This window comes from Pezoporus wallicus, unplaced genomic scaffold (assembly GCF_028554395.1).
Source record: "Pezoporus wallicus isolate ANWC-B61680 ecotype Strahan unplaced genomic scaffold, APGP_CSIRO_Pwel_v1 contig_14246, whole genome shotgun sequence".
Lineage (NCBI taxonomy): Eukaryota > Metazoa > Chordata > Aves > Psittaciformes > Psittacidae > Pezoporus > Pezoporus wallicus.
In genome coordinates, this window is record NW_026635517.1 from 1 (window position 1) to 17,064 (window position 17,064).

The 17,064-nt window shown below is 58.5% G+C and overlaps 1 protein-coding gene across 1 annotated transcript; it reads right to left on the minus strand.

Annotated features, from left to right (window-relative positions):
* Nucleotides 1–1,009: 1,009 nt before the first annotated feature.
* LOC130592419 (telomerase Cajal body protein 1-like) lies at nucleotides 1,010–16,131 on the minus strand (the record flags this gene model as incomplete). Its single annotated transcript, XM_057396686.1, has 9 exons — nucleotides 1,010–2,041; nucleotides 3,259–3,405; nucleotides 4,239–4,342; nucleotides 5,033–5,241; nucleotides 7,272–7,404; nucleotides 10,345–10,435; nucleotides 12,489–12,577; nucleotides 13,935–14,037; nucleotides 16,012–16,131. Coding segments are annotated over 9 exons (1,972 nt in total), but the record flags the coding sequence as incomplete, so codon positions are not given.
* Between the last annotated feature and the right edge of the window lie 933 nt (nucleotides 16,132–17,064).

Consider the following 17,064-nt stretch of genomic DNA (forward strand, 5'->3'; position numbering starts at 1 on the left):
TGGGGTATATATGGGGTGTATATGGGGTGTCTATGGGATATATGTGGAGTATATGTGGGGTGTATGTGGGGTCTGTGGGGTGTATTTGGGGTGTATGTGGGGTGTATATAGGGTCTATGTGGGGTGTGTATGGGGTGTATATGGGGTGTATGGGGTGTATATGGGGTGTATATGGGGTATATATGGGGTGTATATGGGGTGTATGTGGGGTCTATATGGAGTGTATATGGGGTGTATGGGGAGTATATGGTGTGTATGTGGGGTGTATGTGGGGTCTATATGGGGTGTATATGGGGTGTGTGCGTGTGTAGGGGGGTGTATGTGGGGTGTATGGGGTTTATGGGGTGTATGCGTGTGTAGGGGGGTGTATATGGGGTGTATGGGTATATAGGGGGTGTATATAGGGTGTATGTGGGTACACATGGGGTGTATATGGGGTGAATATGGGGTATGTATGGGGTGTACGTGTGGTGCATACTGGATGTATATGGGGTGCATGGGGGTCTATGTCGGGTGTGTATGGGGGTCTATGGGGTGGGGGGGGGGTGTCTATGGGGTGTATGTGGGGTACAGCCCTGCCCCACACCGCAGGTACAACCAATGAGAAGCGTTGACACTCACAACGTATTTAATACAACGGGGGGAGGGGGACACCTGAACCCCCACCCCCCACCCCCCCAAACCCCACCTGTACCCAACAGCACCCTAACAACGCCCCCCAACCACAGCCAAAGCACCCCCAACCACCAGCCCTGACCCCCAAACCCCCACCCTGACCCTGTGACACCCCACATTCATCCCCATGATACCCCTAAACCCCCCCCAACACCCCAAAACCCAACAAAACCCTCAAAACGACCCCCCCCCAATCACAACCCGACCCACTGCAACACCCCACATCCTCCATCAGACCCATATGTGAGACCCCAAAACTCACCTGGACCCACACCACCCTGAAAAGAGCCCCCAAACCTACCCCAGGCACAACCCAACAGCCCTGTGGGGGGTGTCGCTGTGGGGCTGTAGGTGACAGTGTCACAGAGCGGTGCCCCATAGGGCTGACATTCAGTGTCCCTCGTGGGGCTCACACTCAGTGGATGTGGGGTGGTCAATGCTGGCATCACAGTCGGTGTCCCCAGGGGGGTGACAGTCACCAGACACTGTCCTGGTGTCCTCAAGGGGGTGACAATGGGTGTCCCCCATAGGGTGACAATGGGTATCCTCAATAGGGTGACAATGGGTGTCTCCCATAGGGTGACAATGGGTATCCTCAATAGGGTGACAATGGGTGTCCCCCATAGGGTGACAATGGGTATCCTCAATAGGGTGACAATGGGTGTCCCCAATAGGGTGACAATCGGCGTCACAGTCGGTGCTCCCCATAGGGTGACAATGGGTATCCTCAATAGGGTGACAATCAGCATCACAGTCGGTGTCCCCCATAGGGTGACAATCGGCGTCACGGTCGGTGACCCCCATAGGGTGACAATTGGCGTCACAGTCAGTGCCCCCCATAGGGTGACAATGGGTGTCCCCCATAGGGTGACAATCGGCGTCACAGTCGGTGCCCCCCATAGGGTGACAATGGGTGTCCCCCATAGGGTGACAATCGGCGTCACAGTCGGTGCCCCCCATAGGGTGACAATGGGTGTCCCCCATAGGGTGACAATCGGCGTCACAGTCGGTGCCCCCCATAGGGTGACAATGGGTGTCCCCCATAGGGTGACAATCGGCGTCACAGTCGGTGCCCCCCATAGGGTGACAATGGGTGTCCCCCATAGGGTGACAATCGGCGTCACAGTCGGTGCCCCCCATAGGGTGACAATGGGTGTCCCCCATTGGTTGCCACTCGCTGTCCATGGCCATACCCCAGCCGTTGTCCTCGGGGGGTTCATGCCCCCACCACCAGAGCTGGAGCCGATTGTCCCCCCCCGGGGGGGGCCCTTCCTCTTCCTCCTCCTCCTCCTCGTCACTGCCCCACGGCGCCGGGAACAGCCGCTGCCCCGAGGCCGTGGCCAACAACGGGAGCTCAGGGTGTAAACTGGGGGTGGTGGTGCCATGGGTTGGGGTGATCCCAACAACCCCAGGTAGCCCCAGACCCACACATGTGCTCCCCCAGACCCAACAACAGCCTCACGGCAACAGCCGGATGCAACAGCCCGCCCCAAAGGGTGGCGCTTGGGGAGGGTGTGAGGGTGGTGCTGGGGGGAGATGGGGGTCAGGGGGTTGGGGGAGTGGGTCTCAGGGTGTTGTGAGGGGGGCTTGAGGTGTAATGGGGGGGGGGATTTAGGGTGTTGGGGGGGTATAGGGGTGTTGGGGGAGGGATTTAGGGTGTTGGGGGGATTTGGGGGGTTATGGGAGGGATTTAGGGTGTTGTGGGGAGAATTTACGGTGTTGGGGGGGCTATAGGGGTGTTGTGGGAGGGATTTAGGGTGTTATGGGGAGGATTTAGGGTGTTGTGTGGGCTATAGGGGTGATGTGAGAGGGATTTAGGGTGTTGCGGGGGGATTTAGGGTGTTCTGGGGAGGATTTGGGGTGCTATGGGGGGCTATCGGAGTAGAGCGAAGGATTTGGGGTGTTGTGGGGAGATTTGGGGTGTTATGGGGAGAATTTACATTGTTGGGGAGGCTACAGGGGTGTTGTGGCAGGGATTTAGGGTGTTGTGGGGGGGTATAGGGGTGTTGTGGGAGGGATTTAGGGTGTTGTGGGGTGTTATGGGGGGGCTAAAGGGGTGTTGTAGGGAGGATTTAGGGTGTTGTGGGGGGATTTAGGATTTAGGGTGTTGTGGGGGGATTTAGGGTGTTGTGGGGGGATTTAGGGTGTTGTGGGGAGGATTTGGAGTGCTATGGGGGGCTATGGGGGTGTTGTGGGAGGGATTTAGGGTGTTGTGGGGAGAATTTAGGGTGTTGTGGGGGGATTTAGGGTGGTGTGGGGGGATTTAGGGTGTTGTGGGGAGGATTTAGGGTGTTATGTGGAGGATTTAGGGTGTTGTGGGGAGGATTTAGGGTGTTGTGGGGGGATTTAGGGTGTTGTGGGGAGGATTTAGGGTGTTGTGGGGAGGATTTAGGGTGTTATGTGGAGGATTTAGGGTGTTGTGGGGAGGATTTAGGGTGTTGTGGGGAGGATTTAGGGTGTTGTGGGAAGGATTTAGGGTGCTGTGGGAAGGATTTAGGGTGTTGTGGGGGTGTTCTGGTGTACGCGGGGTGCTGTTATGGGGCGTTGTTGCTATGGGGCGTCGCTATGGGGCGCTGCTGTTACCTGGTGCCGTTGATGCAGTCCCGCAGGGCCCTGAACCGCAGCAATGGGGCCAGCAGTGGGGGGTCCCCCGGGTCCGGGGGGGTCCCCTCAGTGTCCCACAGGGTGACAAAGCCGCGGGTGTCACCGCTCACCAGGAACCGGCCCGACCTATGGGGGGGACACACAGCGGTCAATGGGGAGCCCCATAGATCCTATAGGGGCTATAAAGCCCTATAGGGGCTATATAAGAGCTATATAGGGGCTATATGGGTCATATAGGGGGGCTATAGCAGATATAAAGCCCTATAGGGGCTATAGGGGCAATATAGGGGCTATAGGAGCTAAAAAGCCCTATAGGGGCTGTAGGAGCTATAAAGCCCTATAGGGGCTATAGGGGCTATATAGGGGCTATAGAAGCTATAAAGCCCTATAGGGGCTATAGGGGCTATATAGGGGCTATAGGAGCTATAAAGCTCTATAGGGGCTATATAGGGGCTATAAAGCCCTATAGGGGCTATAGGGGCAATATAACCCTATAGGGGCTATAGGAGCTATATAGCCCTATAGGGAGTACAGGAGCTATATAGGGACTATAGAAGCTATAAAGCCCTATAGGGGATCTATAGGGGATATATAGGGGCTATAGGAGCTATAAAGCCCTATAGGGAATCTATAGGGGATACATAGGGGCTATAGGAGCTATAAAGCCCTATAGGCGCTATAGAAGGTGTATAGGGCCTATAGGGGCTATATAGCTCTATAGGGACTACAGAAGCTATATAGCTCTATAGGGGCTATAGGGGCTATAAAGCCCTATATTGGATCTATAGGGGATATATAGGGGTTATAAAGCCCTATAGGGGCTACAGAAGGTGTATAGGGCCTATAGGGGCTATATAGCCCTATAGGGACTACAGGAGCTATATAGCTCTATAGGGGCTATAAAGCCCTATAGGAGGGACCCCCATTGGCCCGGGGGTGGAGGGTTGAGGGTCACCTACGGGTCAAGGTCAAAGGTCACGCGCTGGTTGGTGGTCACGTGACGCTCCATGGCCAGCAGGGGGCGCTCCGGCAGCCGCAGGTCCCAGCACAGGATGTGGGTGTCCTGAGGGGGCGGGGCTAAGGTGAGGCCACGCCCCCCCCATTGGCCACGCCCCCTCACCCCCACCCCTTGATGGGCACTGCCCAATCACGAGGCTTCATCCCCTGGACACACCCCAATATGGAAACCACGCCCACAAAGAGGCTCCACCCACTCCTTTAAGCCCCTCCCTCTCAAGCCCCGCCCACCATGCACCCCATTGGACAGCCCTGTAGACCACTCCCCATTCAACCCAACTCCTTTAAGCCCCTCCCACCCTAAGCCCCGCCCCTTAAGCCCCTCCCACCAATCAAACCCCATAAGCACCTCCCATGCTCAAACCCCTCCCATTTAAACCCCTCCCACACCTAAACCCCACCCCTTTAGCTCCTCCCACCTAAGCCACGCCCCAATCCTCCCACCTAAGCACCTCCCACCTTTAGCTCCTCCCACCTAAGCACCTTCACCAATCAAACCCCGCCCCTTTAAACCCCTCCTAACCTTAGCCCCGCCCCTTCAGACCCTCCACCAATCAAACAGCTTCCCTATGAGCCCCTCCCACCCTCAAGCCCCGCCCCTTTAAGCCCCTCCCATTTAAGCCCCGCCACCAAACCCCACCCCCATAACCCCTCCCACTTTCAATCCCCCCGACCCAAGCCCCGCCCCTCTCAACTCCTCAACCAATCAGAGCCCGCCCCTCTAAGCCCCGCCCACCTTTCGCCCCCCCACGTAGAGCCGGGTCCCATCGGGGCTGAAGCGCAGGTGGGTGGGGGCCGCGGGGAGGCGGGGCCAGAGCGCCAAGGCCCCGCCCCCTTCCAGCGCGTACAGCCCCAGGCTCCGCCCATAGGAGCCGCAGGCGAACACCGGTTGGCTGGGGCTCACCGCCAGGCAGCCAATCAGCCCGCGCTGGCCCTGACCGCCCTCTGCGATTGGGCGGGGGAGAGCACAGGACACGACCAGTCACAGGCCACGCCCCCTCTAGGCTCCACCCCTTTCGCTCCCTCCCACAGAAGGCCCCGCCCACTAAAGCCCCTCCCTCTCTAAGCTGCGCCCCGCCATTGTCCCCCCTTAAAGCCCGCCCCTTTAAGCTCCACCCCCTTTAAGCTCCGCCCCTTTAAACCCTGCCCCTTTAAGCTCCACCCTCTTTAAGCTCCACCCCTTTTAAGCTCCGCCCCATTTAAACCCTGCCCCTTTAAGCTCCACCCCCTTTCTATACCACCCTCTTTAAACGCCACCCTCCTTTACACCCAGACCCTTTAAGCTCCGCCCCCTTTTAACCCTGCCCTTTTAAGCTCCACCCCCCTTAAGCCCCGTCCCTTTAAGCTCCACCCCCTTTAAACATCATCCCCTTAAGCTCCACCCTTTTTAGATACCACCCTCTTTAAGCTCCACCCTCCTTTACACCCTGTCCCTTTAAGCTCCGCCCATTTAAACCCTGACCCTTTAAGCCCCACTTCTTTAAGCCCCGCCCCGTTAAGCTCCACCCCCCTAAACCTCGCCCCTTTAAGGTCTGCCCCCTTTAAGCTCTGCCCCCTTTTGACACCGTTTAAGCCCCGCCCCTTTAAGCTCCACCCCCTTAATCCCTATCTCTTTAAGCTCCACCCCATACTCCACCCCCTTTAAACCCTGCTTCTTTAAGCCCCACCCCCTTTGATCCCGCCCTTTTAAGCTCCACCCTCTTTAAACCCCATCCCTTAAACCCCCACCATTTAAACCCTGCCCCTTTAAGCTCCGCCCCCTTTAGACACCACCTTTGAGCTCCACCCCTTTAAACCCCGCCCCTTTAAGCTCCACCTCCTTTATACCCTGTCCCTTTAAGCTCCGCCCCCTATAAACACCATCCCTTTCAGCTCCGCCCCTTAACCCCCATCTTTTAAACTCCACCCCCTTTAGATACCACCCTCTTTAAATTCCACCCCCTTTAAACCCGGCCCCTTTAAGCTCCACCCCCTTTAAACCCGGCCCCTTTAAGCTCCACCCCTTTAAGCCCCTCTTGGTCCTGCCCCTTTACGCTCCGCCCCCTTTAAACCCTGTCCATTTAAGCTCCACCCCTTTAAGCCCCGTCCCTTTAAGCTCCACCCCCTTTAAACACCATTTCTTTAAGCTGAGCCCCTTTAAACCGTCCCTTTAAGCCCCACCCCTTTAAAAACCATCCCTTTAAGTCCCGCCCCCTTTGCTCCCGCCCTTTTAAGCCCCACCCCTTTAAGCCCCGCCCCCTTTAAACCCCGTCCCTTTAACCTCCACCCCCTTTAACCCACGCCCCCTTAAGCTCCGCCCCCTTTAAACCCCGCCCCTTTAACCTCCACCCCCATAAGCTCCACCCCTTTAAGCTCCGCCCCCTTTAAACCACGCCCCCGTAAGCTCAGCCCCCTTTAAACCCCATCCCTTTAACCTCCACCCCCTTTAAGCCCCGCCCCCTTAAGCTCCGCCCCATTAACCCCGCCCCCTAAGCTCCACCCCTTTAAACTCCGCCTCCTTTAAACCCCGTCCCTTCAAGCTCCACCCCCTTAACCCCCGCCCCTTGAACCTCCATCCCCTCTAAGCCCCGCCCCCTTAAGCTCCACCCCTTCAAGCTCCGCCCCCTTAACCCCCGCCCCTTGAAGCTCCATCCCCTTTAAGCCCCGCCCCCTTAAGCTTCACCCCTTTAAGCTCCGCCCCCTTAACCCCCTCCCCTTGAACCTCCATCCCCGTTAACCCCCGCCCCCTCAAGCTCCACCCCTTCAAGCTCCGCCCCCTTAACCCCCTCCCCTTGAACCCCCATCCCCTTTAAGCCCCGCCCCCTTAAGCTCCACCCCTTCAAGCTCCGCTCCCTTAACCCCCGCCCCTTGAACCTCCATCCCCTTTAAGCCCCGCCCATTTACCCCCCACCCCGTTCAAATCCCGCCCCCCCTAACCCCCGCCCCTTTAAGCCCCGCCCCATTTAAGCCCCGCCCCGTTAAGCCCCGCCCCTCACGGCGCAGCGCCCGCTCCTGGTGGCTCCGCCCCGGCCGCTCCGTCGGGAAGATCCGGACGGAGCCGTCGCAGCCCCCGAGGAGCCGGGAACCATCGGGGGTGAAGGTCAGGGAGTGGGGGGCCACCGGCTCCTCCTGCCCCACACAGACCCACTGAGACCCATGGGGACACATAGGGACCCATAGGGACCCATAGGGACCCATAGGGACACATAGGGACCCATAGGGACCCATAGCGACACATAGGGACCCATAGGGACACATAGGGACCCATAGGGACACATAGGGACCCATAGGGACCCATAGCGACACATAGGGACCCATAGGGACACATAGGGACACATAGGGACCATAGAGACACATAGGGACCCATAGGGACCCATAGGGACACATAGGGACACATAGGGACCCATAGCGACACATAGGGACCCATAGGGACACATAGGGACACATAGGGACACATAGGGACCCATAGGGACCCATAGGGACCCATAGGGACACATAGGGACCCATAGCGACACATAGGGACCATAGAGACACATAGGGACCCATAGGGACCCATAGGGACACATAGGGACACATAGGGACCCATAGCGACACATAGGGACCCATAGGGACACATAGGGACACATAGGGACACATAGGGACCCATAGGGACCCATAGGGACACATAGGGACACATAGGGACCATAGAGACACATAGGGACCCATAGGGACCCATAGGGACACATAGGGACCCATAGCGACACATAGGGACCATAGCGACACATAGGGACCCATAGCGACACATAGGGACCCATAGGGACACATAGGGACACATAGGGACACATAGGGACCCATAGGGACCCATAGAGACACATAGGGACACATAGGGACACATAGGGACCATAGGGACCCATAGGGACACATAGAGACACATAGAGACACATAGGGACCATAGGGACACATAGGGACACATAGAGACACATAGGGACACATAGAGAAACATAGGGACCATAGGGACCATAGGGACACATAGGGACACATAGGGACCATAGGGACACATAGGGACCCATGGGGACACATAGGGACACATGGGGACACATAGGGACCCATAGGGACACATAGGGACACATAGGGACCCATAGGGACACATAGGGACACATAGGGACACATAGGGACCCATAGCGACACATAGGGACACATAGGGACCCATAGGGACACATAGGGACACATAGGGACACATAGGGACCCATAGGGACCCATAGGGACACATAGGGACACATAGGGACACATAGAGACCCATGGGGACACATAGGGACACATAGGGACTCATAGGGACACATAGGGACCCACTGAGACCCACAGGGACACACTGAGACCCATGGGGACACATAGGGACCCCATAGAGACCCATAGACACACATAGGGACACATAGAGAACCATAGGGACACCACACAGACCCACAGGGACCCACTGAGACCCACGGGGACCCATAGGGACCCCATAGAGACCTCACAGTGACCCATAGACACCCCATAGAGACCCCATAGAGACCCACAGAGACCATACAGAGACCCTCAGAGACCCACAGGGACCTATAGAGACTCACGAGGACCCACAATGACCCATAGACATGGGTGGGGGAGCTCTGGGGGGTCGCTATGGGTCTCTATGGGGCTGCTGTGGGGCGCTTGAAGGTTGCTATGGGCACTGGGGGTTTGCTATAGGTCTCTATGGGGCACTGGGGGGTAGCTATGGGGCACTTGGGGGTCTCTGTGGGGCACTTGGGGGTCTCTATGGGGCAGTGGGGGGTCGCTATGGGGCACTGGGGGGTTGATATGCGTCTCAATGGGTCGCTATGTGGCACTGAGGGGGTCTCTATGGGGCACTTGGTTGCTATGGGGCACTGGGGGGTTGCTATGGGTCTCTATGGGGCACTGGGGGGGTCGCTATGCAGCAGTGGGGGGACGCTATAGGGGCACTGGGGGGTTGCTATGGGGCATTGGGGGGTCGCTACGGGGCACTTGGGGGTCGCTATGGGGCATCGGGGGTCGCTACGGGGCACTTGGGGGTCGCTATGGGGCAGTGGGGGGTCGCTAAGGGGCACTTGGGGGTCACTACGGGGCACTTGGGGGTTGCTTTGGGGCAGAGGGGGGTCACTATGGGGCACTTGGGGGTTGCTATGGGGCACTGGGGGGTCATTATGGGGCAGTGGGGGATCACTATGGGGCAGTGGGGGTTGCTATGGGGCACTTGGGGGTTGCTATGGGGCAGTGGGGATCGCTATGGGGCAGTGGGGGTCACTATGGGGCACTTGGGGGTCACTATGGGGCAGTGGGATGTCGCTATGGGGCACTGGGGGTCGCTAAGGGGCACTTGGGGGTCGCTATAGGGCAGTGGGGGGTCACTATGGGGCACTGGGGGGTTGCTAAGGGGCACTTGGGGGTTGCTATAGGGCAGTGGGGGGTCGCTATGGGGCACTTGGGGGTCTCTATGAGGTACTTGGGGGTCTCTATGGGGAACTGGGGTTTGCTATGGGGCACTGGGGGGTTGATATGCGTCTCAATGGGTCGCTATGGGGCACTGGGGGGGTCTCTATGGATCTCTATGGGGTTGCTATGAGTCTCTATGGGTCGCTATGCAGCAGTGGGGGGTCACTATAGGGGCACTGGGGGGATGCTATGGGTCTCTATGGGTTGCTACGGGGCACGGGGGTTGCTATGGGGCAGTGGGGGTCGCTTTGGGGCACTTGGGGGTCGCTATGGGGCAGTGGGGGGTCGCTATGGGGCAGAGGGGATCGCTATGGGGCACTTGGGGGTCACTCTGGGGCACTGGGGGGTTGCTATGGGGCACTTGGGGGTCGCTATGGGGCACTTGGGGGTCGCTATGGGGCACTTGGGGGTCACTATGGGGCACTTGGGGGTCGCTATCGCTATGGGGCACTTGGGGGTCGCTATGGGGCACTTGGGGGTCACTATGGGGCACTTGGGGGTCGCTATGGGGCACTTGGGGGTCGCTATGGGGCACTTGGGGGTCACTATGGGGCACTTGGGGGTCGCTATGGGGCACTTGGGGGTCGCTATGGGGCTCACCAGGTGGTTGTAGGCACGGAAGGAGCCCCTCAGGGTCCCATCGAAGGCATCCCAGAGGTGGACGGGGTTGTCCCGGCTGCTGGAGGCCACCCTGCCCAGTACAGACCAGTACGGACCAGTACAGACCAGTACAGACCAGTACGGACCAGTACGGACCAGTATGGACCAGTACAGACCAGTACGGACCAGTACGGACCAGTACGGAACAGTAGTGAACAGTATGGATCGGTAGGGATCGGAATGGAGCAGTATGGATCGGTACGGACCAGTATGGACCAGTACGGACCAGTATGGACCATTATGGACCAGTATGGAGCAGTACAGACCAGTATGGACCAGTACGGGACCAGTACAGACCAGTACGGACTAGTATGGACCAGTATGGACCAGTACAGACCAGTATGGACCAGTATGGAGCACTACAGACCAGTATGGACCAGTACGGACCAGTATGGACCAGTATGGACCAGTATGGACCAGTATGGAGCAGTATGGACCAGTATGGAGCAGTACAGACCAGTATGGACCAGTACGGACCAGTACGGACCAGTATGGACCAGTATGACCAGTATGGACCATGTGGACCAGTATGGACCAGTACAGAGCAGTACGGACCAGTATGGACCAGGACGGACCAGTATGGACCAGTATGGAGCAGTATGGAGCAGTACGGACCAGTATGGACCAGGACGGACCAGTATGGACCAGGACGGACCAGTATGGACAAGTGTGAGGCAGTATGGACCAGTACGGACCAGTATGGACCAGTATGGACCAGTATGGACCAGTATGGAGCACTACTGACCAGTATGGACAAGTGTGAGGCAGTATGGACCAGTACGGACCAGTATGGACCAGTATGGACCAGTACGGACCAGTACGGGGCAGTATGGAGCAGTAGGGACCAGTACGGACCAGCAATGACCAGTACGGACCAGTATGGACCAGTAATGACCAGTATGGACCAGTACGGACCAGTATGGACCAGTACCGACCAGTACGGACCAGTACGGACCAGTATGGAGCACTACTGACCAGTACGGACCAGTACGGACCAGTACGGACCAGTATGGACCAGTACAGACCAGTACGGACCAGTATGGACCAGTACTGACCAGTACTGACCAGTATGGAGCAGTATGGAGCAGTATGGAGCAGTATGGACCAGTATGGAGCAGTACTGACCAGTATGGACCAGTACTGTGGACCAGTATGGACCAGTATGGACCAGTATGGAGCAGTATGGAGCACTACTGACCAGTACGGACCAGTATGGACTGGTAATGACCAGTATGGGTCAGCGTGCACCAATATGGACCAGTACTGACCAGTATGGACCAATGTGGACCAGTATGGACCAGTACAGAGCAGTGTGGGGCAGTATGGACAAGTAATCACCAGTATGGACCAGTATGGACTGGTACTGACCAGTACGGACCAGTATGGACCAGTACTGACCAGTATACACCAGTATGGACCAGTATGGACTGGTACGGACCAGTACGGACCAGTATGGACCAGTACTGACCAGTATACACCAGTATGGACCAATATGGACCAGTGTGGACTGGTACGGACCAGTATGGACCAGTACTGACCAGTATGCACCAGTATGGACCAATATGGACCAGTGTGGACTACTACAGCCCAGTATAGACCAGTATGGACCCATATGGACCCCTATTGCCCCATAGCCCCCATTACCCCCATAGCCCCCCATTGCCCCCATTGCCCCATAGCCCCCATAGCCCCCATTACCCCCATAGCCCCATAGCCCCCATTGCCCCATAGCCCCGATAGCCCCCATTGCCCCATTACCCCCATAGCCCCCATTGCCCCCCATTGCCCCCATAGTCCCCCATTACCCCCATAGCCCCCATTACCCCCATAGCCCCCATTGCCCCATAGCCCCCATTACCCCCATAGCCCCCCATTGCCCCATAGCCCCCATTACCTCCATAGCCCCCATTGCCCCATAGCCCCCATTGCCCCCATAGCCCCCATTGCCCCATGGCCCCCATTGCCCCCATAGCCCCCATTGCCCCCATAGCCCCCATTGCCCCATTACCCCCATTGCCCCATAGCCCCCATTGCCCCCATAGCCCCCATTGCCCCCATAGCCCCCATTGCCCCATAGCACCCACAGGCAGGTCTGGGGCTCCCTGGAGTCCATGAGTGGGAACCAGGCGTAGTCGTAGATGGTGTCACCCTCGGGCACCCGCAGCGCCGGCTCCTGCACCCACACAGGGGGGAGCCACAGGGACCCATAGCGCCCCATAGGGACCCATAGGGACTCATAGGGACCCATAGGGATACATAGGGACACACAGAGACCCATAGGGACCCATAGGGACCCATAGAGACCCATAGGGACACATAGGGATACATAGAGACCCATAGGGATCCATAGGGATCCATAGGGACCATAGGGACCCATAGGGACACATAGGGACACATAGGGACACATAGGGACACATAGGGACCCATAGGGACACATAGGGACCCATAGGGACCCATAGGGACACATAGGGACACATAGGGACCCATAGGGACACATAGGGACACATAGGGACCCATAGGGACACATAGGGACACATAGGGATACATAGGGACACATAGGGATACATAGGGACACATAGGGACCCATAGGGACCCATAGGGACACATAGGGACACATAGGGACCCATAGGGACCATAGGGACACATAGGGATACATAGGGACCCCATAGAGACCCCATACACCCCATAGGGACCCCATAGATCCTATAGGGACCACATAGAGACCCCATACACCCCATAGATCCCATAGGGACCCCATAGAGACCCCATACACTTCATAGGAGCCCCATAGAGACCCCATAGAGACCCCATACACCCCATAGAGACCCTAATAAACCCACAGAGACCCCATAGATCCCATAGGGACCCCATAAAGACCCCCTACACCCCATAGGAGCCCCATAGACCCCATAGGGACTCCATTGAGACCCCATACACCCATAGGAGCCCCACAGACCCCATAGGGACCCCGTAGGGACCCCATAGGGACCCCGAAGAGACCCCCTACACCCCATAGAGACCCTAACACACCCCATAGAGACCCCATACACCCCATAGGAGCCCCATAGACCCCATAGGGACTCCATAGACCCCATAGGAACCAGATAGAGACCCCCCTACACCCCATAGACCCCATAGGGACCCCACAGAGACCCCATACACCCCATAGAGACCCCATAGGGACCCCATAGAGACCCCCTACACCCCATAGACCCCATAGGGACCCCATAGAGACCCCATACACCCCATAGAGAACCCATAGGGACACCATAGAGACCCCCTACACCCCATAGGAGCCCCATAGGGACCCCATAGAGACCCCATAGGGACCCCATAGAGACCCCATACACCCCATAGAGACCCCATAGGGACCCCATAGAGACCCCATACACCCCATAGAGACCCCATAGGGACCCCATAGAGACCCCATACACCCCATAGAGACCCCATAGGGACCCCATAGGGACCCCATAGAGACCCCCTACCCCCCATAGGAGCCCCATAGACCCCATAGGGACCCCATTACCCACCAGCTGGGGGAGGGGCTGCCCCACGGCGGGGGGCGGGGGGAGGTCGAAGAGGCGCAGGGTGTTGTCAGCGCTGCAGCTCAGCACACAGGAGCCATCGGGGGCCCTGCGGGCACCCATAGGGACCCATAGAGACCCATAGAGACCCATAGGGACCCATAGAGACCCATAGAGACCCATAGGGACCCATAGGGACACATAGGGACCCATAGAGACCCATAGAGACCCATAGAGACCCATAGGGACTCATAGAGACCCATAGGGACTCATAGAGACCCATAGAGACCCATAGAGACCCATAGAGACCCATAGGGACTCATAGAGACCCATAGAGACCCATAGAGACCCATAGGGACCCATAGGGACACATAGGGACCCATAGAGACCCATAGAGACCCATAGGGACCCATAGGGACACATAGGGACACATAGGGACCCATAGAGACCCATAGAGACCCATAGGGACACATAGGGACACATAGGGACCCATAGAGACCCATAGGGACCCATAGGGACACATAGGGACACATAGGGACCCATAGAGACCCATAGGGACACATAGGGACCCATAGGGACACATAGGGACACATAGGGACCCATAGGGACCCATAGAGACACATACAGACCCATAGGGACCCATAGAGACCCATAGGGACCCATAGGGACACATAGAGACCCATAGAGACCCATAGGGACCCATAGGGACCCATAGAGACCCATAGAGACCCATAGGGACCCATAGGGACCCATAGAGACCCATAGGGACCCATAGGGACCCATAGGGACCCATAGAGACCCATAGCGACCCATAGGGACCCATAGGGACACATAGGGACCCATAGAGCCCATAAGGACCCATAGGGACACAAAGGAACCCATAGAGCCCATAGGGACACATAGGGACACACACATAGGGACACATAGAGCCCATAGGGACCCATAGAGCCCATAGGGACCCATAGGGACCCATAGAGCCCATAGGGACCCATAGAGCCCCATAGGGACCCATAGAGCCCATAGGGACCCATAGGGACCCATAGAGCCCATAGGGACGCATAGAGCCCCATAGGGACCCATAGAGCCCATAGGGACCCATAGAGCCCATAGGGACCCATAGACCCCCACAGGGACCCATAGAGCCCATAGGGACCCATAGACCCCCATAGGGCCCTGTGACACCCCTATGGGAGCTCCATTATCCCATAAGGACCCCAATGCTCCCCCTATGGGACCCCCCTCCCCCCCCTCCATGGACTCTCCCACCCCTCCCCCACCCCCCTCCCCCATCCCCCCCCGAGGACCAAGGGTGGGGGAGGGGTCAATGGGGGTGGGGGAAGGGTGCGGGGTGGGGGAGGGGAAGGGGTGGGGTCAATCGGGGTGGGGGAGGGGTCAATAGAGGTGGGGATAGGGCAGGGGGGAGGGGCTCCGCTTCGGGGAGGGGCTCCAGGTGGGGGAGGAGTCAATGGGGGTGGGGGAGGGGGGGTGGAAGAAGGGGGAGGGGTGGGGGAGGGAAAGGGGCGGTGTCAATCGGGGTGGGGGAAGGGTCAATGGGGGGGGAGGGGATGGGGGAGGGGCTCCGGGTGGGGGTAGGAGCTGTGGGGGCGGGGTCAATCGGGGTGGGGGAGGAGCGGGGGAAGGGGCTCCGGGGGGTGGGGTGGGGGCGGGGTCAATCGGGGTGGGGGAGGGGTCAATGGGGGGGGGGAGGGGAAGGGCTCCGGGGGGGGGAAGGGGTCAATGGGGGGGGAGGGGAAGGGGGGGCTCCGGGGGGGGGGAGCGGGGGGCGGGGTCAATAGGGGTGGGGGAGGGGTCAATGGAGGGGGGAGGGGAAGGGCTCCGGGGGGGAGGGGGGGGAGCGGGGTCAATCGGGGTGGGGAGGGGTCAATGGGGGGGGGGGGGGAGGGGGGGCTCCGGGGGGGGGGGGGGGAGCGGGGTCAATCGGGGTGGGGGAGGGGTCAATGGAGGGGGGGGAGGGGAAGGGCTGGGGGGGGGGGGCGGGAGCGGGGGGGCGGGGTCAATCGGGGTGGGGGAGGGCTCGGGGTGGGGGAGGGGTCTATGAAAGTGGGGGGAGGGGCGCGCTCACCAGGTGCAGCCCCGCAGGAAGTTGTGGGGCCGGAGCCGGAACTCGTCCTGAGCCCCCCCCACGGGCCGGGGGGGGCGGCCCACAGCGAGGGGGGGGAGGCTGGGGGGGGGCAAAGGGGTCAGGGACCCACAGAGAGACCCATAGAGACCCATAGAGACTCCATAGAGACCCATAGAAACCCATAGAGATCCATAGAGACCCATAGAGATTCCTAGGGACCCATAGAGACTCCATAGAGACCCATAGAAACCCATAGAGATCCCTAGGGACCCATAGAGATCCCATAGAGATCCATAGAGACCCATAGAGATCCCTAGGGACCCATAGAGATCCCATAGAGACCCATAGAGATCCCTAGGGACCCACAGACACTCCATAGAGACCCATAGAGACCCTATAGAGGCCCCATAGAGACTCCGTAGAGACCCATAGAGACTCCACAGAGACCCATAGAGATCCTATAGCGACCCCTAGGGACCCATAGAGATCCTTAGGGAGCCAGACAGACCCCTAGGGACCCCATAGGAACCCCATATACACCCCATAGAGAACCCAAACACCCCATAGAGACCCCATACCCCCCCCCCAGGACCCCCATAGACCCCCATGGAGACCCCAAATACCCCATAGAAACCCTACATACTCCCATAGAGACCCCCAATACCCCCATAGAGACCCCATACACCCCACACAAACCCCACATACACCCCATAGAGACCCCAAATACCCCATAGAGACCCCATACACCCCATTGGAGCTCCATATACACCCCACACAGACCCCATTCACCCCATAGGGCCCCCAGAGACACCCCATAGAGGCCCCAAATAGCCCGTGGAGACCCCATAAGCCCCATAAAGCACGCCAATACCCCCATAGAGACCCCATACACCCCATAGAGACCTAAATACACCCCATAGAGCACCCCAATACCCCCATAGAGACCCCATACACCCCATAGGACCCCCATCAACCCCCACAGACACCCCATATACACCCCATAGAGACCCCAAATAACCCCATAGAGTGCCCAAATACCCCATAGAGACCCCA